Source organism: Crotalus tigris, unplaced genomic scaffold, assembly GCF_016545835.1.
Source record: "Crotalus tigris isolate CLP2741 ecotype Arizona unplaced genomic scaffold, ASM1654583v1 scf7180000018861.162076, whole genome shotgun sequence".
Classification (NCBI taxonomy): domain Eukaryota; kingdom Metazoa; phylum Chordata; class Lepidosauria; order Squamata; family Viperidae; genus Crotalus; species Crotalus tigris.
This window is the reverse complement of record NW_024097241.1, coordinates 26,310-52,754: the sequence shown is the minus strand read 5'-3', so window position 1 is coordinate 52,754 and position 26,445 is coordinate 26,310. Positions and strand designations below refer to the sequence as shown.

General features: G+C 35.0%; 1 protein-coding gene across 4 annotated transcripts in view; it reads right to left on the bottom strand.

Moving 5' to 3' along the window:
• LOC120314176 (hepatocyte nuclear factor 4-gamma-like) overlaps window positions 1-24,633 on the bottom strand; it is a 28,352-nt gene extending 3,719 nt beyond the window's left edge. Inside the window, exons 1-9 of one of the 4 annotated variants that reach the window (XM_039356990.1) lie at window positions 24,430-24,633; window positions 16,869-17,040; window positions 13,434-13,528; window positions 6,035-6,141; window positions 4,332-4,490; window positions 3,564-3,651; window positions 2,386-2,538; window positions 619-855; window positions 56-175 (exon numbers count right to left, since the gene is read on the bottom strand). In XM_039356990.1, the coding sequence (XP_039212924.1) occupies window positions 56-175; window positions 619-855; window positions 2,386-2,538; window positions 3,564-3,651; window positions 4,332-4,490; window positions 6,035-6,141; window positions 13,434-13,528; window positions 16,869-17,014 (1,105 nt within the window). In that variant the 5' untranslated portion in view covers window positions 17,015-17,040; window positions 24,430-24,633. Of the gene's footprint in view, window positions 1-55; window positions 176-618; window positions 856-1,079; window positions 2,539-3,563; window positions 3,652-4,331; window positions 4,491-6,034; window positions 6,142-13,433; window positions 13,529-16,868; window positions 17,041-18,611; window positions 19,941-21,905; window positions 22,557-24,429 lie in introns of those variants that run through there. The other 3 variants (XM_039356989.1, XM_039356991.1, XR_005558359.1) reach the window with 3 other exon arrangements.
• Between the last annotated feature and the right edge of the window lie 1,812 nt (window positions 24,634-26,445).

The window sequence follows — 26,445 nt, the reverse complement described above, 5'->3', positions numbered from 1 at the left end:
TAATTAATTAACTAACTACATTTATAATCAAATGATCCATTGTTAATCAACTTACCTATCTGCTCTGTATGAGCAGAAGCTATTACTGAACTTATAAGCAGAGTTTGCCCAGTAACTGGATCCTGGGCTAGATGAGGATGAATTGGGTGGATATTAGTAGCATCATTAAATGTACCTGCAACATTGTCACCAAATAAGTATTTGTTAAAGTGAAAAAGTTGATACTATCCAAAGTATGTTTCTCTAATCAAAAAAGAAATTTAGCATCCCATTTACAGAGACAAAGGTAAAGATGAAAATCAATATAGGTTAGCTGCAATCTTATAATTAGCTAAACGTGAAAGCACAGATGATCAGTGCTGTTCATGAAAAAGTTCATAAATTTAGAAGCTCAGAGGAATTTTAAGTCTATGTACTGTAATCACAATGAACTTGTTGATTAAACACAACTTGGACCCAAAGAGTAGAACCCATCATATATATATATATACCATGTTACACTGATTCAAACCTTTGGCAAACTAGAACAATATTGTGGTATTTATTTGAAGATCAACAACTTTTATGATTTTTCTCCAGTCATAATAAATGTGAGCATAATTTAATCAACTTACTCACCTCCAAGCAACATTTCTTGAAGTAAACTGTCAATTTTAACCATACCAAACAGTTTTACAAATTGTATTTGCTCAATCATTTGCCAGGTGATACTCTGGACTGTAGGCAGAAGCAACAGGAGTTCTCCAAAGCGACCTCTAGAGTCATACTGGTGGTCATTGATGTAATCCTCCAAACTCATTTGAGCCTGAAATCTCATGTTCCTGACCTTCATTGGGTTATTCAGCCCCTTTGCATCTTCAAACGGCAGAGAAAAGTTACATAAATATGCAACACATAACTGGATAACTTAGTTTAATCTCAGAATTAGCCTATTGACTCTCCTATAATGAGTCTACTGGCTCTAAGAAGATGAGAGTGAAGAAGTGTTACAAACGGAGCACAGAGATGCTCTTACCATACTATGTTTAATTGGGTGGGAGTTAGCACATCATGTGAACTTGCTAAAGTAGTTAACTAACCTGCACAATTAATCAGATGAGGATATTTTTAGCTTTGAACAACCTCAGGCAGTTTGATTTAAACTGAATCCTTCCAGTGATCCATATCATGTAAGCTGTTTATTAATACATTTAATGGTTCTGAAAAAGAAAAAATAAAGCCTCAAAGAGACTTAGAAAAAAGGGTCTACCATGGACTCTGTTACCTGCTTTTTTGGGGGGGTTAGCTTATTCTTATGAGGAACTGTAAAAAAAAAAAAACAGAAAGAAAGGAGTAGGGGGAAAAGACTTCCCACTCTTGACTTCATGATGGTACCAGCCTTGACAGTTTCATCACAATTTCTTTTTCCTTAATTTATTTCTATTTAAAAAAAAAAAAGATAGAAAATGGCAGTCTTCCAGCCTCCTTTATGGTAAGTTGGGAGGACTGAAAAAATAACCAATGCATAAAAGACCCAGTTATCCTAGTCTTTGTGCTGGCAACATACAGAATCTGTTGATTAAAAAAGCTAGAGTGTATAAACTCAGCAATGTTTATGTTTGGACTTTTGCCTTAATAGGATAACATGTGAGTATTTAGAGCAAAGAAAAAAAACCTTGCACTTTCCAAATTTATGATTTTCAGTATTATTTCTATCACAGAAAATATTAAGCCATGTTGTGGAAAATTAAGCTCTGACACTTCCTGGAATGAAGCTGCAGACGATAGGAAACAAATAAATGAATACTGAATATGTGTGTTGCCTTGAGTTGTTTATAAAAAATAAAGGTGATATATAAATAAATAAATTAATTAAAAATCAATGCCTAGGATATCAGAAGGATGAACACTGAATCCAAATAATTTATCTTGAACGATCCAGGGCTAGGGGCAATAAATATGTTACTTAGAAAAAATCTGGCAACAGATAAACTCTCAAGGCCAGCCAAGAGAGGGAACTCTAAGGAATCATATGTAGGCATTTAAGGGCAAATTGTATTGCCTGCTCTCCATCAATTTCAAAAGCTGCCTTCTATTTCTGTTAGTCCTTCCTTTAGGAATTGGTGACACACCTAAGGCAGGGTTGTCATAAAACTTTTTCATTTCTCAACAGGCACAAGGATTAAAGTTTCACTGAAAATCGAAAATATCCATTATAAATCTGATGTTGTCCAGATAATTCCCAGCCAACATGCTGATGTTTCAAAATGTTAAAATATGTTTGAGTCTCAATCATACAAAGACCTAGATGACAAAGTCCGGTTACACAAAGACCTATAATAACTCTGCTTATATTTGGAAAGCAACCATTTTTGTTACATTTGGAAAGGAAATTCTGAAGTATACCTGGATCAAAAAATACAATCGCCTTTAGGCATGCATATTCATTATCATCAATCTGAATTTCCTGAAATGGCTTAATGAGCTCATCCAGGATCCGGTTTGCTACTCTGCTAATCTCAGTTTCAGAACTGTTGCGATGGATGACAAAATCATTACCTTAAAAATAAAATCAGGTCAAAATTATTAATGATATCTGTGGCTTAAAACTACAAAGCCAATTACTATTTATTCACTGGTACATTTGAACAATTAAATACTCATCATTGTTTTCCCCCCACCACATGTTATGTGCCACCAATAATCTGCTTAATTATAACCATACAAATATAATATCATTTCACTTCATAATTGTGTACTTATCTAAATATGTCTATTTTTGAAGACAAAGTAGATCTTCTATATATAGAATAGCTGAAAGGCCAAATACTGTGCAAATTCATGTCCTGTCACAGATTTCCCAAATCAAATGCATCTGTTTGACTGCTCTGAAGAACAAAATCCTACATGTTCCACTTCCCTGTGGTCAATTGCTGAAGGTTGTGATTTATAAGTTCAGAGCTGGGAATAAGATGTTACCTACTGATGGTAGAAAGCCTTTCAACTTTTAGTTAAGTATTGGGGACAAAGGAGGGTAGCTCCTCTATGAACCAGCAGGGTCTAGCTGGTCATATGAATATTTTATCCCCAAGGAATATGTCCAAAAGCAGAGAAAAGGAATAAGGCAAAGGTTATGCAAACCATATGTGATGAATTGGGAAATGAGCCAAAATGTTTTCTTCTGCCAATCATGAGGAGAAATAAATCCTCATTTCAAGGGTCATGCTTATGGCAGAAGCAAAAGGATCCAAAAGCAATACTATTTGGGGTGTTTTTCCTCCAAGAAAAAAGTCCCTTCAACAACAATATTACAACAACAATAACAACAACATCAACTATTTCATCTGCAAAATAAAATTTATAAGATATGGTAGCAATAGAAAACTCTGATTCACTTTCAAAAGTAAGGAGAATTCCTATTTTTATGCAAAACAGTCCTGCCTCGGGATTTAATGAAAAACCTGTTTTATTATGTACCCTCAATTCTGGATTAATGCACTCCAAACTGAAGTCCTATGCATACTTTTCACTAAACATAGTTAGGGTTTTATTGATAAAAAAAACCAAAATAAATATAACCTAACCTAAAAGAATGATGTCTTTGTAAGCCATAGACCTTTTTGCTGCTCCAAGTAAAAGATGTTCTCCAGCATGTGCTCTTAACAGGGCAACCTTGGATATAAAAAACAGCAGATAAAACGTCAGTATAAAATATTAAAACAGAACATTAAAGAAAATCCAAACTGAATTAGGATAATCGGAATTATAGCTGTTCCTATTATGTTTAAAGTCTTCTTCTTTCCCAGAAAAAACATTGAAGATGTGAGGCTTCTGTTCAGAAATATATTGAAATTTTATCTTTTCTTTTAAAGAATTCATTTGTTTCCTAAATATTTTTGATACCTAAATATATCATGATATCACCATGCTTAATTGTGGATAACTGATCTAATAATAGCTAAATTCATACAACTTTTTGAAGCCCATAAAATCTTGGATGTGGCCTAATTTCCATTTATCAAATTCTTATCAAAGTGTAAAAGATTCTTTTCCATGCAATGCAACAGTGGATTTTCCAAATCATGCCTTTTTTTTCAGCAATCATATTTTGCCTTGATTTTCTATTGAATGTCTATGTAAACATATTGGCTCCATTCTATATGGTAGGAAATTCTGAAATCTGCTTGACATTCCCCTGTGGCTGAATCCTACCATACTTCCTTCTCAGATTCCATAACCAGTTCTGCATGAATATAAGCTTAAAGATCCTTAGTTTGATTTTAAATCATAGAATGATATTCTCCCCAAACTGAGAAAAAGGACCTAAAATAGATGCTTTAATTATTTCATACCTGGTCATCCAGCCGTAGTTCACAGAAAGCTGGAATATATTTTGCCCACTCTACAAGAACCAAGAGCTGTTGCTTCATAGATTCACAAACATCACTAACACCCGCAATTTTCTTATCACTGATGTCAGTAGTGCCAAGGTTTAAACTTGAAAGAGGAATCTGGGTGACACAAAGACTCAAATTGATTAAAGATTCAAAAGGCTATACCAGTCTTGATAATAGTTAGTTTATAAATGTAGGTATACATTCAGTTAAATAAGTTAAAATCTGTATTATTCAGGGTTCAGAAATTCTATTTTATTTACTTTCTATTTCTGAGTATATTCAAAGCTCATATATTTATTATTTAATATGCTTCCATACCACTCTCCATATATCAGATCTTAAATTACTTGTTCAATATTAAACACAATCTCAAAAATAATAAATTAGAGTAATATAAAACATTTATTAAAATAAGGGGAAAGAATGTAAAAAAATAAAATGATTCACCCTATACTTGTACAGATAAAGGTTCAGTAAAGTTATATCGATTTTTCGATGAATTTATAAAATCCTTCAATCAACCATAAAAAACAGAAATACAAAATAAAACAATGCAATAAAAAAGAATTAACAACTACCATTAATTATAAAAAAAAATTACAGGTAGTCCTCAACTTTCAATTATTTGTTTAACGGTGGTTGAAAATTACGATCACCTGACAAAAAGTGCTTAATGAGGTCAAATATCAAGCCTACATATTAATTCTGTCTCAATAGAGAGTTATCCTTTAGGGTGATTTTTGAACACTATGCGTCTCTAAGAGCATCTGCAGCTACACAGAAGACATTGTGGCAAAATATAGTCCAGATTCCAAAGGGGAAAGGAGTTCGTCCAAAGGAATAAGAGACAGCAAAGTTTAGTTTGGTTGGGAAGAAGGAAGAGGGTAAAATCAGCTCTTCCCTAGAGGTTCTCATTGTGTATCTTTAATGACGCAAGTAATTTACTTTAATTGGGTAACATTTCTGACTACGGGTATAGAACAATAAAGGAAAGTGCTTAGAAGTAAATCTGTGTGTCTTTTTTGGTTAGGCAGGCCTGACAGATACCTATCTTGTTCATATGCAGTACAGTAGAAACAACTGTTCAGAAATAGCTAAAAGATAGTAGAAGAAAAAAAAACCTGGTGAGTTGGGAATCAAAGCTAAAGCAATTTGAAGGAAAACAAACTGTTTTAGAAGAAACACATGATAAATGTCTGTTGGCTGAGACACAAAGAAAAAGAATAAGAAAAAGAAAAAAAGAAACATAAGTAGAAGTATTTTATTTCCTACAGTATATGAAGATGTTTATATATTGTATAATATCCCATCATATCACTTTTATGGTAATATAGTTTTCACCAATAGAGCAAAAATATTTAGAGTAGATCTTGCAGTCCTTGACCTTCTTCTGACTTCTTGAGGCATACTCCAAGTGATTGGAGAAACATTTCATAAGAACTCCTTACAGATTATACCTGATGGTGATAATGGTGTCCTTCTCACCTGAATCATTGAGTGTTATTACAAAGTAAGCCGAATAAAATTAGAATTCTCTTCAGAGAGCCTTCCTGTTTTATTTTGTTATTACAAATGCAAAAAGAATAGATATGGCTATAAATAATGGACTCGGAGAGTATTCAAGAGATTGAATAGGCACTGATGGTGGATTACTCTACCTGACGAGAAAGCACTTCAGCCTGGAACAGTGTGTTAATAGAAGGAGGAGCACTGCCATCAGAGGTGCTTCGCCTGGTACTTATTCGGTCCCGTTCATTTTGAACAGCTGGAGGAGGAAAAGAAGTGGAAGAACAAGAAAACATAAGCTATTCATATTTTGTTGCATGCAAACAATTGCAATGAATTATGTTTCAAACTGGTATTACAAAGTTATATAAATTTAAGGATCCATACTTGGCCATGGAGAAGAATGGCACTGTCTTTTAATCATTTATCCTGGCAATTGTAATCTATATATTTTTCCTAAATTACTAATTTCTACTAAGAACACTATCTAAAGAGGAAACTGTGTTTTGTGTTTGTGTGTGCGTGTTCGCGTGTGTGCTTGTAAATGCAAGCTTTTAAAAAATAGGGTGTGCCTCTGTATATGTGTGCATGCCAAGAAAACTGTCCATATAGTTGCTAGAAGATTAAGAGGCATGCATGCATGCATGCATGCACGCACGCACGCACACACACACACACACACACACACACACACACGCCTGAGGTGACATACACAGAAAGGCACAAATGAAAGCTAATTTGTCTTAGTGGCTGATGATTCATAAGACAGGATAAACATACTGATTTAGAGAAAATTGAAATAAGTTGACAAATACGTTGATGAAGAAATGAAAGGCACAGTGATTGAACATTGCATTAGTGCTAGAATTAACAATTACTCCCTTTTAATTAATCAACTGGTTAACAGACTTGATTGGAGGGATGATTTTTAAAAATCCTATTTTAAGGTAATTATGTCATCCCAAAAGAGGGATTTCAGAAGACTGTAATATACAAGGAAGCAAATTACTTGTAAAATTTGTTGGGGAGGCAGTCAACTATATCACGGTTTATATAGAGTCATTTAAACTTCCAATACTTGTGCATTAGAGTTGATCATTTTCTCCTACACAATAGGTTTAAATATTTTCTATCCACACTTTTCAAGCTGGGGAAAAAAAATTCTTCACCACACAATACTTTTTACACTTTCTGTCTCAGCACTTTGAATTGTTGAGGAGAACCATAGAAACACATTTCTGCACTTATAAAGCAATTTTTTAAACACACACACACAGAGAGAGAGAGAGAGAGAGAGAGAGAGAGAGAGAGAGAGAGAGAGAGAGAGAGAGAGAGAGAGAGAGAGAGATGTTACCAATGCCATGAGGCCCAGGGGAACTGAGACATTTCCCAGGATTTGTTTTTATCTGTATTCATGTTTTTGAGGAATACCTGATACTGCCTGTCTGCAAACAGAAATATACTTGTTGGGACATGAGATAATTTAGTTGTAGCACCTAATTATATTCCAATAAAAGATGGCTCAGCAATTAAGTCACTGGGCTTGTCAGCTGGAAAGAGTCAGCACCACACAAAAGAGTGAGTTCCCATCCTCGCCCCGTCTCCTGCACACCTAGCAGTTTGAAAGCATGTTTAATGTAAGTAGATAAATAGGTACCACTTCAGTGGGAAGGTAACAGTGCTCCATGACTTCATGCTGGCCACATGAATGTGAAAATATCTTCAGACAACTGCAGGCTCAATGGCCTTGAAACGCAGATGAGCTTTGCCCCCTATAGTCAGCAACAACTCTTTTACCTTTTTTTTTTTAAATTCCAAAAAGATTAACCTAGCTTTTTGTTTTCAACATTTAAGAGTATTTACTCTGGTGGAGATTTCTCAGAGTTTTTAATTACAAATTTTAAAGCTATTTTGGTATGACTATCATAATGTTGATACATTCATTTTGGTCCCTGTTTATTATCAAAGTTTAATGTTGAAAGCCTGAAAAAAAGGTCTAAATGGCTCATGTAAATATTTTTTTATCAAAAAGCTCCAAGATATTTGCACGGAAATAATAGAACACTGAAACATAGACTGAAATATTAAATAGCCAGCAAACATTCTTTTTCCGCCTACTATAACATTTAACAACAGGAATTCTGGCCCTTACATAACCAATATAGAACTATTGGACACAAGCAAAAGAGGGCTGTTTCACCTTTAATAATGCCACAGAAGACCAAATTTTCTGTGATGACAAATTGTACTTGCTGAAATACATCTTCTATGTGACCTCTCAAGATGCATGAACAATATATCTGTATTTCTAGAGTGTTCTACCTCATGTGTGCACACATATACACATACACACACACAAACAAAAGAAAAATAGCAGCATAAATTCCATTTTTTTTCAGAGAAAAGAAATACTGTAATAAAGAACAAGAAAACTAAAATGTTCCCATTCCCCACTAAAAAATCTCTGAGTATATCAAGAGTATGTTGGCTAACTTTTTTGAATCAAGGAGGGAGGTGATATATAACTACAAGAAACTATTGTGAAATCCTAGGTTGTTGTGGGTAGAACAAAGCATATTGGAAGCCAAGAGTTGAAAGAAGTCTGAGAAACAGATTACACTTTCCCTATACAGTGCACAATGTAATCTTTCCACTTTTACCATTTATGATAGACAGATCTTTCCACCATTTCCCAAACTAGCTTAACTAAACACATATGATATGTGCATTCAAAGAAATGCATGGTAATACTTCAAGAAATCCAGATATTCTCAAAATATTTTTAAGACATTTAAATTCAGTATCTACAACATTATGCAGGATTTATCCTAAGAGAAAGCAGATAAGGTGGCCATTCCTTCCCCCCTTTACAGTTCTCGGGCCATCAGATTCATTTTCCTGAAGACATTTTAGATTCTTTACAGCAAAGAGAATAAAGACTTTGCATAAGTTTCATTCACTTTTTTTCCCCCTGTGGGATCATTTTATTTTGTGGCCTTCAATGTGCAATTCTGTATTCCATTATAGCATTTCAGGAAGCTTGTCCACCCCAAGGATAAAACACCCAGACAAAAACCAAGCAATGTGATATATGCCATACAATGCAGTGAGACATGTGGAGATCTATACACTGGCAAAACAAAACTGCTACTTCATAACATAGGTAAGGTGGCCAACCATCCTCCTTTAGGGAGGACAGTCCTCCTTTTGTAAGTTCTGTCCTCCCTTGAAAAGTGTCCTCCTACTGTCCTCCTTTTTGATATTTGAAGACTAATCTGCAGGGCTTTTTTTTTCTCATAGAACGCTCAGAATGGCGTTCTGGCACCTTTTTTTTATTTTTTTTTTCAACTTTTGCATGAGCTGTGCTACTCCCGCTATTGGCTTTCGAAAGCCAATAGGAATTGCTGCTGAGCGTGCCAAAACATCCGACTGGCAAACTTTGCACATGCAAGTTATCTGCATTATTGTTGCAATGAATAAAATGTTTCTTTTATTTACAATATTTTTTTCTTCAATTTATTTGTGTCCTCCTTTTCATTGTAAAAAAGTTGCTCACCTTAACATAGGAGATCAAACCTATCAGGACAAGATTCAACTGTCAATCTGCATTTGAAAAACAAAGGTCACTCTTTTGAAGATAGCAAAGTCCACATTTTGGATACAGAGGGTCATTAGTTTGAAAAAGGTGTAAAAGAGGCCATTTAGGTTAGCCCTCTCTCAACAGAGGGGGAGAGATAAAACACCACCTACCTCTAGTCTACAATGCAGCTCTTGCCTAGTGCCAAGAAAATTCCACAAACAATTACACTGTGAAGGCAAAGATAAACCCCCAAGTGGCCGCATGAACTCAGAAAAAGAGCAAAGGGAGCAGTTGTCTGCAAGAAATACAATTGGTTCATTTCCTCCACCACCATCCAGTCAGAACCTATCCTTCCATCCCCCCTCCACCCTGTCTCAATTGTCAGTATCTATCCTCCATCCCTCCCGTCCCACCAACTGATGAAGTTTCTTGGATGAGAAACAAAATGATTTGTTCTTATTCCTCCAGAAAAAACAGTCCAGTTGCCTTTTGAAAAAGCACTTTTGAGACAACAATCATATAAGTATACAGAAAGAGAACGCCATTTTGAAATTACAGCAAGGTGTTCATTAAAAGGAATAAAAAAAGGTTCCCTCCCTCCCCTTTCGAAAAGGTTTATGCATAAGGGCATGTCAAGGACTTAGTTCCAGTCAATGTATCTTTTTAGTTCATACAGAACCTTATCACTTTTTGTGCGAGCAGAGATTGTATTTCCAGTTATCTATTTGCGATTTTTAGTGAAGCAATCTGCATCCAAGAAGTTATAAGTAGCATCAATGCTTCAATAAAAAAATGTGTTCAGCTTACTATACAGTATTCACAGCTTATATGAAGAATGAACACACTTTATGGTGAAGACACACAAGATTCTTAGCCAAGGACATTCGCTGATGGGCCTTTTATTAAGGTCATAATAAGAAATGTCATACAGTGATAAACACTAAGTGATAAATGATCATGTAGACATGAATCAAGAATGATGTCCCAGGTTTTTTTTTAAACTGGAAAAATGTTACCTTTCTCATTCCTTAACTCAGCATCTGAACAACAAAATTCAGTTAAAAGCTTTAAATATAAAATTATACCAGAGAGATCATCACCTGTTTTGATTTGCCAAGCTAAATAGAGAAGCTATGTGGGGAAGAAAAAGTAATTTTAAAAAAACTGAAAAGTTTCTCAGAAATAAATACTTAGCTTGCACATAATTCATCTTGAAAGTGTTATTGTGTGTATGAGTGTGTGTGTGTTTGATGAAATCATATTGTAGCATGAAGTGCTGTTAAAATATAAAAATCTGGGAAGAATATGAAAGATAAGCATAGAGGTTCATTGATATAATTCTTCATGGCCAGGTAAATCTTTCTCCCTTAAATTATTTCAGTTTTCTATGATTCTTCACATCACATCCTAGACAAGTTTCCAAATTAACCTTCAGCTAGGAAGGGTAGTGAAGACTGTGATAGGTGAAGAAGGAAGAGATGAAGAACAATAGAGTCATGGGAATATCAAGAAACCATCAAAAGCATTCTATAACTGAAGTTTTAGGATGATTAAATCTCAAATAGCCATTGTACAGTATCAGACCCTGATGAACAATAAAAATTGCAAAAATGAGTTAAGAGACTATTTGGAAGAGAGTCACAGTATTTTCTTTTATACAAATCTGAAATTCTTCTTTAAGAAAACAATAATATTGCAATCCTATACTTCAGCCTTTCTACAACACAGTGTTCCCCAGATGTTTCAGCAATGTGTATGCTGGCTGGGTATGATGGAAATGAAGATTCAACATATCTGGAGGAGATGCATTTGGCAAGTGATTTTGAATATGTATCTGGCAGTATAAGACCTTGAAGTTATATCTTAAAAAAAGCAAGTATAAGATTCACTATATGGAATTAAGCAATAAAGTATTACTGTCTTTCACTGCCTCTCATTCTCCATCTCAGGAGAAGTAAACTAAACAGTTTTCTATGAATATTCTGAAACTGAGCTGACAACATTTTTATTTTGAATATGTCAATGGCAATTGAAAAAGAAATTTAAATGTTATTATTCTTACTTTACTAATGGCTTTGGCGTTGCTATTTCATTTGGATTTGAAATAAACCACTATGTAACTTTTCTAAACCGAATTCAGAACAGATGGGATTTGTGTTTGTTTATTATGCAAATGTATATGCTTCCTCTTTATTCAAAATATTCCTCAACTCAATTACTAATGGGGTTAAATTTTAGACTTGTATACAAAGAGCAGCTGGCATGGATAGTCATTTCTTTTTTCCTTCCCCAAAATTTTGTTTGTTTCTTTATTTAATGAAAAACAGGCTCTATGGCTACAACTGGGAATCAGTTTCCTCTTGTTTGTTGATCAAAACTTCTCTTCTAGCTTCTTCTGCTATTAAGGGAGAAAAAAGCTCAAGGACCTCATACACTAGAATTGCTGTATGGGTGAGGTAGCCTTATAAGTTGAATGACTGAATGAAATATTTTTACCATTGGCTGTAAAGCAGATGAATTAATGATTTGCTCAATCTGGTGAGAAGGATAAGTGTGTCAGATGATATTAAATAGCCTTTCTGCCTGTCAGTCTTCCCAGTTGCACTTTCAGAGGCTTTTCTTAATTACTTTTAAGAAAAGTCTTTTGGAGAAAAGAGACATTCCAGATGCAATGAATTGTTAAACCTAAATTGTTCTTCAATATCAAAACTGAAGAATTTTTTAAAAATCTACAGAGATATTTGCAGATTAGGTGAAAATAGAGAAGGAGTCATTATTATTTTTCAAAAGTTATAGGGTGATCAAGAGATCATGTATAGATTTGCTTAACCTTTAAAGATCCTGGCACACTAACAGCATCATCTGTAAGATTAGTGGCAGAACTTGAGGCAGAGTCAAAGGAAGACTCAGACTACAGTCTCTACATAGCCACAAATACCTTGTTGTATTTGTATCTTTAATACCTTGTTGTGTACTTTTCCTCATCAAAATACATTCAGCCATTCATTTTTAGGAGGAAACATAAGTAGATACTCAGAAATATAATTAGCCTGAGGACTAAGCCTCTGACCCGAGTGACCACACTATGGTCATAGATTTTGATCTTAAACTACATAAACCTACTTTGAATTCTACGTACTAAAATAAAAAGAGAAACCACTAAATATTTAATATTAGTATTACCAAACCACACAGTTCTCTTCCATCTATGATATGGCAAGATTCTCAATGCACTATTTTAATATTCACATCTAGTTCCATCAATCATTCTTGCATAATTTATGCAAGTATTAACAACCAATGTGTTTTATAAGGAAATAAGAGTAATATACCATAATATACCATAATTCATAAAATCTCTGATACATTATCATTACTTTTCTCAGTTTATATCTGAAAAACTTAGGCCAAATGAAATGCCATCTAAAAATCCATATAAAACAGCGGTTCTCAACCTATGGGTTGCGACCCCATTTGGGGTCGATCGACCATTTTTTGGGGGTCGCCAAAGGCGGCGATTCACCATTTTCTCCCCTCCGGGGCGGTGCCGCGCATGGGGGCGGCGGCGCGCCTCCGGGGGCGCGCATGCGCACCGCGCATAAGGGCGGGGGGGTCGCCGTCACACAAACGTTGAGAACCGCTGCTCTAAAAGGATATTTTCTGAGATTCTGTTAATTCAAGTCTCCTATCTAAATCCAGCATTTAATCACAATAGATGCCACCACACTACTACTTATTTTTACAAAGCTTTGGGAACTGCATTTTTATGATAGCACTGGGCTATATGTATTTAGATATGTTTGAAATTACCATACCAATTTTTAGCATTTTAACAAAAATTGCATAGCAATGCAATGTATACAAGATATATTTAAACTTCTTTTTTTAAAAAAAAACTCCTTTCAAGGTAAGATATTTAGTACATATTCTTACATATTTTGTTTCCTGCTAATTTCTTTTTTTTAAATTACCTTCCTTCTTCATCCCAGCACGAAAGCACTTTTTTAAGCGACAGTATCTGCACTGATTTCTCTTGTCCTTATCAACAATACATTGCCGGCTAAATCTGTTGAACAGAATCAAGGGTAAATATATTAGAGTACAAGTACAGGAGGATCCTGATTAGCACAAGTGAAACAATTAATGGGCACTGTCAAAACAATGTCTTTGACTCTTAACCTTCACCAGTACTTTTTTCTTTAATCAGACTTGAAACATTTGTCTTTGCTATTCTTCTAACAGGAATAATTCCTTTTGATGGGCAAGTAAAATCCCATTAGGTTATTCATCATCTGCTGAAAGCAAGGCATATAAATTCTGCTCTCGGTTTCACGAATGCTTAGGATAACTCTTTTGGTCTCCCTTTGATCTGTTCCTGTTGTTGAATATGATCAGGAGCAAAAAATAAAAGAAAGGAGTCCTGTTAGATCAGAATAAAAGCTTATCTACTTTAGCAGTTAGTTTCCAAGTGGTCAAAATGATGCTTCTATAAAATAGTCATTCAAAAGATTAAAGCATCATCTCTCCATATTATGTGTACCATCATCTGGATCCAAGAGATACAGCCTTTGTTCAGAAAAGATCTGTTTATCTTTATTAATAGCAATTGATAAATATATCTTTTTAAGCAAATTAATGAATTAATCTGTCAGTGAGACTCTTTCATCAGAATTAAGAAATATTTCCAGCCTGAAACACACTGAGGCTGCCTGTCCCTACATAATTATTTCATACTCATGTTATAAAACTCATGTAAAAACAATGGAGAAAAGCAATGCAGTTTCTTTAAATAATAAAAGAGACAGGAAGATATCCTGATTACAGAGAGAGTGAGTTGGGCCTTGCCTACTGAATAGCATTAGCGCATTGTTTGAGCAAGGAGTGGTATAAAGAGATGAGCTACTATGTTTTAAGAAAATAGGCACATACGTAATTCTTGATTCACCATAAATGAAATCCAAAAACATATTTGCAAAAGACTTGCCATTTTCCACAGTACCATGTACAAGTTTTGATTGCTTGAGCCAGAATCTCAAGATAACAAAACATTTTGAAAAGAAGACCTGAATCTACAATAGTAATAGTGGAGGGGGGAGTACTGTTTAACCTCGGCAACAATCCTAGTCAACCTTCTCAAAAAAGGAGAAAAAGATCAAACAAAATGCCAGGGGGCACTTTGTAGCACAAATCTAGTCATACTTGAGAAAAAATGAAAATAACAGGGACTCACAGTAAGGCAACAAGAAGTAGTAAAAGCTGATAGAGGAGTAATTACTGAAGATCAAAATCTACATTTGATGTTACTTGGGAATGAACAGAATAGGGTTTAACATTATAAATTTCTGTTAGACAAGATAATTCAAATTTCCTCTGCTAATCTATAAACTTCTCTTGCATTAAAAAAAATAGAATGCGGCAAAGATTAAAAGCCAGAAATTAATGCTACTTCACTGAATCAGTGACTTTTTCAACACTAACTAGGTAATATGTAGTCAAGCACACAAAGTGTTTAAGAAAGCTTTCTCCACTCCACTCCAGGCTTCTAGATTTCATTTTTCAGAATTCACTAGCTCAGAATAGCTACTGTTGAGAACTGAAGATCACATATCTCAATACTCACAAATTGGGTAAAGCTAATTTAAGGCATATATCTTATTGGAATCAAGGATCTTTGTCTTCTATTCTCCTGATCTTGAATTTTGGATACTCTGTAGCGACAAAAGTTCACAGAACATATATCTAATTCAGAAAAGGGGAAAACTAGCATTTGCTAAATATATTAATGTTAACCTGGCAGCCTTTCCCAATCTGTTTTTGCCCAAAATCCAATCTCACAATTTCCAGCTATTGTGGGTCTCAATATATCTATCTATGTGTCAAATTAAAGACATAAATTTTATGTATCATCTATGGTATACATCCATGACGATCTTTGCTAATCTTTTTTTTCCAGTTTAATCACATTTAAATCGTTCAGTAAGTACCAAACACAATCCATACAATGTGTCTTGGACAATGTTATGCTTTGCTAAATGAACTTTAAAGTGATCTTCAGATCAATACTTCTTTTGAATGTGCACTTATTAGCAATGCCTTTTACCAATTTTGACTACTTTTTCACTTGTGGCTTTTCTGTAAAAACTGGACTTTGATATTTATGATTTGGTTATCATGAGATAATTACTGCAATGTGCTTTATATGGGGTGTCCTTGTGCCGGTCTCTGCAATGGAAAAGCAGGAAATGTATATAATAAATTAACATTTATTACACCAATAGTCCAAACTTGTTTGACAACCAGCACATTTCGAGGCTTAGTTCAAAGTGCTAGTTTGTCCTTTAAAGACTCAACACTTCAGATCATAGGATTACCTGATTTATCTTTGCATGTTCTATGCAACACTATCCATTCATTCTCTGTTGGGAACTCGCCAGCTAGGCTTGAAGGAAGAGTCAAACAAGGACATAATTTGGAAACATTGCATAGCTGCAAGTGGCAAATGCTTGACCTCATCCAAGATTTGGAATCCTTAACTTCTCATCCCACAGGAAGGCAAGAAATCTAAGGAGATTCTTGTAACATAGGGAGAAGTCAATAAAATTGTTTACTTCAGCTATTTATGAGTAGCTCTGGTTCCTTGTGTGTAGCATGCTCCAAATACTGTCATCAGATATGTCATGGCATAGAATATCTAGCTATGCGATTGTTTTTGTACCCACTTTCTAGAATTACTTCAGGATAAAGAGCCGAGGTGGCGCAGCAGTTAGAGTGCAGCACTGCAGGCCACTTTAGCTGACTGTGTTCAGCAGGTCAGCAGTTCAAATCTCACCGGCTCAAGGTTGACTCAGCCTTCCATCCTTCCAAGGTAGGTAAAATGAGGACCCAGATTGTTGGGGGCAATGTAAATGTATATATATATATATATATATATATATATATATATATATATATATATATATATATATACATTGCTTACTGGTGTACACCGCTTAGAGAGTGCTTGCACTTAAAGCGGTATATAAGTCTCATAAATAAATAAATAAATAAATAAATAAATAAATAAATAAAGGCCAGAACAGTTCTAGAAAGCTTTCCCCAAAGGCTCCAAAGGACTTCTCTTGGCTTTACAATTTTTAGTGACAAATTTAGTGACAAATTTAATTTCAGGCTTTAAATTAGAATTTATGTTCTTTTTGTACGAGCTCCCAATTCAAATGTTTTTAATTATAGATGTCAGGGGCTGAGGTTGGCACCTTTTATACACAACTGTGTATTGTGCCCTAACTTCAAATATTGCTTTTGTTTTCACCATATGCTCAATTCTGGATCTGGAGGAAAGGTCGAATAGAAATATGTCAATATAACACAAAGAAATAAGAAGTCCTAAACAGTTATATTGCTCCTACCTGCAGCTGTAAACATGGCTCTTTCGTATGCTGCGTCGGAAGAAACCTTTGCATCCATCACAACTAGAGGCACCATAATGCTTGCCAGTTGCTCGGTCCCCACATATTGCACAAATGCCACCAATCACATTGTCAGTACTGTTCATGTTGAAAGGTTCTGCTGAACAACTGTCTGGGGAGGGGGAGGAACAAAGGGAGGAATAATTAGAAGTTGAGCACTGACTAGGGAAGAAACAGAAATGTTAAATGTTACCATCCTGAAGATTTTACAGATCATCTCTTTAATTAGCTCTTGGCATTCATTTTATTTTATTTATTGAATTTATTAAATTTCTATGTCACCCATCTCAACTTAGTAGTTCAGCAGTTTACAACAGCATAATAAAACTATATAAATAATGAATAAAATATTAGCTTAAAAATACAGTTAAAACAAGTCAAAACCTACAAATGAAGATAAATCAGATTAAAAAGACTAGGAGGTTAATAAGCAGTAAGAGTGTGCTCAGGGCACCAGCCATCCCCAGGACATTATATTTTTAGACCTTCATGCTAATTGGCAAAGCCAGGTATTAATACTCTTCTGTTAAAAATGGAAAGGAGTGGGGGTTCACCTCACTTCTGGAAGTAACATGCTCCATAGGGCGGGGCAGCAGCTGAGAGAGCCTTCTCCTAGATCCCGCCAGTTGAAACTCCTTGACTGATGGGATATGCAGCCTGCTTTGCTTGCTTGACTTGGTGGGTAAATGTAATTGGGTCAAGCCGGTTTCTCAAGTATACTGGCCCCTTGTCCTCAGAGGGCTTTAAAGATGATAACCAGCACCTTGAATTGGAGCTGGAAGCAAACTGGCACCCAATGCAACTCACAAAGCAGAGGTGTTAAATGCGCCATCATAGAGACACTCCAAACATTTGCAGTGTTGCATTCTGCACCAGTGCAGCTTCCAGATATGTTCAAGAGTAGCCCCATGTAAAGTGCATTGCAGTAATCCATCTGGGAGATTACCAGGGCATGAGAGATTGAAAGGAAAGTTTCTCAATCCAGGAAACGGAGTAAGTGGCAAACTCTCCTGGCCACAGGTGCCTCTTGCTCCTGCAGCATGAATTGTAAATTCAGGAGGACCCCCAGATTACACACTGGGTTTGTCTAGGACACTACTGCAGATGTTTTTGGATTACAACCAAGGCACATATTACTGTTGGTATTAACTTTGCTTTCTTTTGCCACAGGCATTCTATTTCTATTTGCACGTCTTTGTATTTTGTATTTTCTCAAGTTGTTTATTTTTTATTCTGTTGTCTCCAAATATTGCAATGCCCATTTTCCAAACTTTTGTTGTCTTTTTCCAGTGTAAGTATTAATACTTACATTGGCATTATGTTGATCTTATACTAAATTTAGTTTATAATAATTTATAAATAATCAAACTGTTAAAATAAATGGAAAGTAAATTGCTTGGGTTGCTTTTCTCCAAATCTGCCCACAATTTGGTTCACTTTTCCAACCTCTTGTTTTAAATTTCTCTCAACTGGTTAATTAGCAGGTCAAATATATATGAAATATGGGAATATTGAAATAAGTAAAATGCATGCAGCCATCAAAATAATCACAACACATTTTCTCTGTTACTATTGATTATGATAATGAAAAGTCAACTCTCTGTTTTCATTTTGTTACTTAATTTTGAAATACAGAATTATCCTTTAAAAAAGTGCAATAATACTATTTAAGTTCCAACTAACCTGGTATGAAAAAATAAACGTTGCTGAATAAAAAAATAATTCAGCCAAACATTTGTTCTTTCTTCTGTCTCTTCTTGCAGCCATATATGCCTAATCTGCTTTATATCTGACTCAGTCATCATTGCATTGGAAAGAAAAACTAAATCTAGGCATTGACAATTCAAGTCTAACTCAAGTTAAAAGTTACCCTAATCAAATAGCAAGAAATTATCTCAACTAATTGCCAAGATTTATCATGATTAATGACTTGTTTGCATATTGGCAGTCTAGAGGTATGACTGTACAGAGTGTTAAATATATCCATTCTAAACAGACATAAGAATATCTTTTCAGAGTAGCCACTAATTCCACCACCCCAAGTCCTGCTACCTTATCATAGTAGAGGGGATGTTTATGTGAGGAATGCATGAAGAACATTGGGTGTGTATGCCAAGAATATGTATTCCCAGCAGGGTCACCCAAGGTGTAAAGGTCATTCAAGCTGTCCAGAAAAAGTGTGCAGCCACCTACCCTGGGCAACAGCAACATAGAAAGATGCTGGAGGCAGATGATCACTTTAGTGACAATGGCAAAAGCATTAACTTATACTGCATGGGAGAAGGTAATGGTAACCCATTCTTATATTTTACCAAGAAAACCATATGAACGGAAAATATAAAATGACTGATGATATGGTGCCGGATGTTGGTATCTCAGTTGAATGGCACTTGACATGCTACTGAGGAAGAAACAAGGATCCATCAGGGTACTAATGGTATTTATGATGTATCTAGATTAAAGCCTCAGTATGTCTAGTTGTTAATGGTGGCATATGGGGAAAGAAAGGTTGAAGCTGCATAGATAGAATTACAAGTAGGATCATGGAACATAAGAAGCATGAATGCTCAACACAGTGAAAGATGAAATGAAACAACTACAAATTGATATCTTAGGCATCAGTGAATTGAGACAGATTGATATCAGACATTTTCTGATATCAGAAAATCACACTTTATTGCTCAAGACGTGAAAAACAAAGAAGAAACATAGTTGCTTTTATGTTTAGAAAGGGTATAGCAAGAACACTACTTGTCTACAAAGCAATCAATGGACGAATAATATTGATTAGACTTGTGGACAACCCTTTAATATTACAATCATTCGAATTTAAGCTCCTAATGCTCCAACCATCGATGCAGAAAAAGAGGAAGTTAATGATCAACTTCAGTATTAAATTGACCAAACATTCAACAAAGATGTACTGCTTGTGATTGTTGACTAGAATACCAAAGTTGGAACACGAAAGTGGAAAATGTAGTTGGATTGCATAGCTTAAGAAACCAAAATGAACAGGAGACTGACTTCACAATTTCTGCCACTCCAATGATTTCTACATAGCCAACAACTAAACAACATAAATATGCCTTTCTACATGGATATCACCAGATGTAGTACATGGAAATCAAATTGACTGTATTGTTGCTAAAAGGAGGAGCGGGAATCAATTATAGCATCAAAGACATGGAACAGATCATGAACTGCTCATGTGTAAGTTCCAAGTTAAGCTCAAGACAAAAGCCAGTCAATTTCCACAATATGATCTTTAACGTATACTTACCATATTTTAAAGAGAACATCAGGAATTGTTCTGAAATCTTCAATTTCATTAATAGAGAACTACAGAAGTTATGGATTTAACTTTAAAAAGTTATTAACAGACTACATAAAGCATAAAAAGTCATTAGGAGAATTTAAAAAGACATAAGACCAGTGATTTTTTGTAAAAAAAAATAAAATAAAAAAAGTGCTGGAACTCACACATGTCATACAACCTGCCTTGCCTACCCTACAAGGTTCCATCCAAAAAAGGTGCCGGAACTCCGTTCTGGGCATTCTATGACAAAAAAAGCCCTGCATAAGACATTGCCATAAATGAATAAAGAGAAGAAAGCAAATTAAATATCAGACCCATAAAATTGCCAAGAAGGGAAGCCAAAGCCAAGAAAAAAAATCAAAGCCTCAAAAAAGGATCTTAATAGTTTCAAAGAGATCTTAGAAAAAGAATAAGCTGTGGAGCATGCTCAGAAAAATGACAATTCCAGAATATCATAGGAAACTTATATACAGGTCAGGGAGCCACATTTTGGACAGAACATAGTGAAACAGATTTGCTCAGGTTGCCAAAGGAGCATGACAAGAGCTGCATATTCTCTCTTCAGTTGTTCAAATTATACATATAATGAAGGAAGCTGAATTGAAAGATGAGCATGATTTTAATACTGGAAAAAGAAACATCAATAACCTGCACTATGCTGATGACACTACCTCGCTAGGTAAAAATTCTGCAAATTCTGCTAATAAAAATTAAGGAGCAAGTGAAAAATGGGACTAAAATTAAACAAGAAGACCAAACGAATGGCAAAAGGTAGAACAACAAGCCTTAGAATTAGCAATGAAGATTTCAAAGTGGGGAATACCTTCTGCTTTTTAAAATCAACTATCACAAACAAGCAACCAAGAAATCAGCCATAAATTAGCACTTGGCAGAGCAGTCTGTAAAGGCCTTGGAAAAGATTGTAAAAAGCTGTGATTGGAATCGTGCAAGCAGTGGTATTCCCTATGACATTCTATTGAACAAAATTGGGCTTTGAAGAAAGAAGCTAGGAAGAGTATTGGCATATTTTAATTTTCTGGTTGGAGAAGACACTTGAGAATATTGTGGACAGCATTAAATCACTTCAAAGTTCTCACTCAAGGCAAAAATGACTAGGCTCAAATTACCGTACTTTGAACACTTATGCAAAGACCTAAATCTTCAGAAAAAGTCTCTAATGCTAGGAAAGAGTTGCCTCCATCCATGAGATAAATGTCTTATACTGGTAGGGTTTTTGGGTGCCTATAATAAGTAAATTTATCCCATTGTTTCAATAAATTGATTTTACTGTACATCTGTTTTCTTATTTCCTAGAAGGTTCATTATACATTAATATCTTACATAGCTCTCCTATTCATCTAATATAATTCACAAAATTTAAGCTGAAGTATAAAAGTCTTACCAATTATATAAATAGGATTAATTTACCAAATGAAAGATTTATTGATAGGTTATATCCTACAAACCTTTCAACAACCAAAGTTGTATTAATTTGTTAGTAAGCATTTACTCATGAATAAAAAACAAAATCTAAATAAAAAAGATTTTGACAAAAAACACTTTTTTAAAACCTTGACCTGAATTATGAAAAGTAAAACATTTGGCTGATCCAATCTCCTTTACTTCCTTACCCATTCATAAATACAATAATTCAAACTCACCATTGCCATTGTACAACACCTGTATGGTTTCAAACTCTAAATTAGCATAACTTGGATCTAAGACTTCAGAGTAATTTGCCATATCCATGTTCAGAATTGGGTCTGAGATTCTCATTACTGTACATGAATCTGAAAATGGTCTGTTTCTCCAGTACAGAAAATGCCATCAACACTTGTTTTCCCTTGGCCTCGTGACTGATAATCAAAATATTAACTGTCATTACACAATATAGCACAATGGGTGGAGTTATGATACTAATTCAGCATGTCTTATTCTACTTCTAGCTTTCCCCTTTTTTATTATACAGCTTTACAAACTTTTACACACACCCACATAAGGCTGTGTTTATCATAGAGTTTGTAAGATGCAAAAACGTGGAAAATCATGGGAATAAGCCTTTGATCAGTCCTATGATCAAAGAATTTTTGATACGTAGTAGCAACTTCACAATACAACCACAAGAAAGGTGAATGGTTTAAATATCTGGGTCCTACTTGCATGGAGATGTATTATATAGGCTTTTATTCCCATGGTTACTCTATGTTTTACCTAGAAGACAAAGGAAAGGAGTGTGAGTTTTTTTTCCTCTCAAAAGGAAAATTAATTTGCTCAAGAAAACTTAGGAGAAAAAGGATCTTTTAACATTTTCTTTAAAAAGTAATGGGTATGCTTGTTTTTAGTGCACCCATTCTACAAATATGCACTTACATTATGCATCAACAACTAGAGCCCGAAATCAGAATTCCAGTTTCATGTTCTGTGAGTATTTATCAACAGATTACAACACCCAGAAAAGAATAAAGCAATTCATTACTTGGCAATGTACTTTCTGTGGAATACAGTCACCTTAAAGAGCTGTAAAACTGATTCGTTGCATCTCATTAATAGTTAACATGGTAATCTGAACCTTGTTCAAAGGAAAAAAAGAGTTCCAGATATCTGAAGTTGTTAATCAAACACATATTAACTATTCAGTGAGCATAGAAATATTATTCAATCTTTCATTTGTCCATTTATTTCATCAAATGTAATATTGAATGAGCTATTTATTAAATAAGAGTACTGGAATCATCCTAACCTAAAAGCTTGATTATGGACAAAAATCCCTGCCCAATTTTGAACTGGAATGATTCTGGTCTGAACTAACAAACTCATTACTATCTTGCTCTACGCAGGAAAGGCAGACAGGGTGCTTCTTAGTATATTCCTTAGCTAAATAATGCTAGCATAATCCTTAGCTTGGAGTTCCTTGATCATAAACTTGTTATAAACTGGTCAGATTCCTTCCAGATCCTTTTCCCTCAGAAGTAAATTCCCTGTCTTCCTTCACCATGGAAATGAAAAGAAACGTTTTTGACAGCATTGATAAGAGAGGGCGGAAACTACTCGTTAATAACAGGAAATGATCTTCAGAAACCTTCTTTCAGAAATAGGAATTGCTCCTCTAAGAATATTTTAAAACATCCCACCGAATATTCAGTCATCTGTAACGATGATAAAACCAGATCTTCAAGGCCTTTTGAAAGGCCATCAGGGTTTGCACTAGTCTGGTCTTCATAAAAATTATGTTCCAGAGGATTGGCATCATGAAAAAGAAATTATCTCCTTCTGGGTCCCACCAAATGACTGTTCCTAAAGGACAGGACCCAGACCACACTTCTCATTCTGGATCTCATAGGATACGTAGAAATCACTGGGGAAAGCAGGTCTCACAAGTAGTTTATCTCCAAGCTATGGGGGTAAAGCTAACTATCAGTCTTGAATTGAACCTAGAAGCATACTGATAGCCAATGCAGAAAGATACCATGATTGACAGTATCAAAAGCAGTTGAGGGGGAAGAAGAGGAAGGATGGATGCACCACCTCCATTCGACTCTCTCCAGAGGTCATCCAAGAGTGTGATTAATGCTGTCTCAGTTCCATACCCAGGCCTGAATCCTGACTGAACCTAGTCCAAATAATCTGGTTCTTCCAGAATTTGGTGAAGCTGATGTACAACCAACTTCTCCATAATTTGTGGGGAAGGTTAGAAACTAGATGAAAATTGTCCAGTATAGTCAGATTCAGTGACAGCCTCTTCAAGAGGGGAGAAACCACCATCTCCTTAAAAGCAGCAAAATCATTTCCTCTCTGTCAGAGGAATTCACTACTACAAAGACCAATCACATGTTGCCTCTCAGAAACCCTTAGCCAACAAACAGGGGTTACGAATCTAAAACAAAGCTAATTGAAGAACACTGTCCACTTCATCAGGCCAACAGCATCAAACTTTCTCCAGTTTAATCAAAGCAGACCAAGGCCCAGCCATTTTCACAGGACCTGTTCCAAAATTAAAGTCCAACTTACTGTAAATCTGATTGACTTCATCCATTAGATGCCTAGCATATTCCTCACCTTGTAGATAAACCTCTGAACTATCCCCTCCTGGACAGCTATCCAAAGATGTATTGAGGTGGATAAATATTGATACCCTTACAGCCACAAGGTAGACCTTAATTGTGGTTTGTGTTTGGTTAAACTCACTTCTTATAATCCTTGCAAGGTTCTGAGCATCTTTCCATCTATTTCATTTCCCCCATTCTGCCATTCATCAAGGCGAGTCCAAGGATTCCCAAGAGAGAAGAGGTAGCTATTCTGCAATCCCATCCAGAGTCAAGCTGTCCTGTTATTCCAGACAGCCACCAGGCCTTTGAGTTGATTACCCTCAGGAACAAATTTCCTGTGAAATCCAATAGAGTTAATTAGTTGCTAGTATGGACAATCTAATGAGTCCAGCCTCCTTCCATTGGAGAGTAGTGCCAGAGAACTGCAGAGGCACTAGAGGAAGATCTGACTATAACAGGGAAGAAACAGGAGTCTCTCCCAATTTCACATCACACTGCCATTGCTCTGATTAGGTGTATGACCAATATTGTGCACTGGATCCTGAACTAGCAATTTTAAGTCATTTCCAATAACTAATGACTTTTTTATATGATTTCATGAAATTAATTATTTGATTGTCAGTACTTTTCAGTTCTGGTGCAGTCAAAAATAGTTTAATCAATATCAGCCTTTACCAATCTGGTAACTTTAAAATATAGTAGGTTGGCAATTCTCAGAAGTAGGAAGTTTGGAAATTCAATTCCAAAACCTGTACAATTTACAGGCCAATTTACTCCTTTTTCTAACACAAACAGAAAGTGGGAGAGAAAGAGAGACAGAGTCAGAAATAGAGACAGACAGACAGAGAGAAGCACACTCATGCACATACATCAGTAACCGTGATGTCACAAATTAATCACATTATGCAGTAATACTTCTTCACAGCCACCAAAAAAGGAATTGGGACTTGTTGAGAAAAAATGTGTACAGCATAACAATAATACAATATATAAAATTCTAACTGCAACAAAATAAAAACTGCAAGAATAGCTGCCCTTTCTTGGAAAAATTCTGCATTATTCTACCTTTAAAATGAAGAAATATACAGTAGTTAACAATGTTTTGTATTGAAAAAAGAATCTAAACAACTAGTTGGTTGATAAGAATGCTATCAGAAAGCATTCCAACGTTATGAATAAAAGGTCATTGTGTGCTAATTATCCTGTTTTATTACATTTAATCATATACATTGATCAAGATATAAAATAGAAAATAAACTAATAAAAATCAAGGTTATTTCTCTGTATACCATCTGAGAAAATCAAATTAAGCAGCAACTGACAATTCTTAGCCACTCCACGCCAAAGAAACACTTTCCTCCTGATTGAAGAATAGTTAGGTAAGTAGTTGTTCATTAATAATCAGTCATTCAAAACTCGTGCTTGATTATAAACATTTTATATAGATGATTAGATAAGTTTTACAAAAATCTTATCCATGAGAAACATACCATTTCATAATAAAGTTTCACTAAGAAAGATAGGACACTTGTTACAGTGATAATTACAGTTACATGTGTAATTATGGAGCACAATGCTAAAAATCCAGATTGGAGTTGGCATTCCAGAAAGTATACTAAAACCTGATTGAATTGATTCCAATAATTATCTTAATCAAAGGTCAGTTCCTATATCATGAATAGTCTAAGTCATTGGCAGATCACTTATATAGTTACAGTATATGTTCAGACTGAGTTTTTCTTATTACTAACTCTGATTTTTTTTTCCTATTTCTATTCCAGAAAGCCTCACTGAAAGCAATAATTTATTTCTGAGTAGTCCCGTATAATAATTTTCTCCTACATAGTAATTTCTAGATTACAATGATTTCCAATATTTCTAGAGTAGCAAATTTGAAAGATTTAACATATAGGAAACAAGAGAAAAGAAGTCATAACAGAAAATATAGTTTGTCTGGATTATCCTTCTAATTTTTTGGGAGAACCTGCTTGTAGTTGCTCTGGTCCTTTTCTGAGAGATAATATCAGAAAGTGGTGGATAAAAAGTTCAAAATCACAGCCTCTGGTGTCTCTCAGATCTTTAATGGTATTTAACACAAGCTGATAAGGCTGAAGATACTAGGTTTTTGAACCAAAGCCATGTTTGATGACAGTAG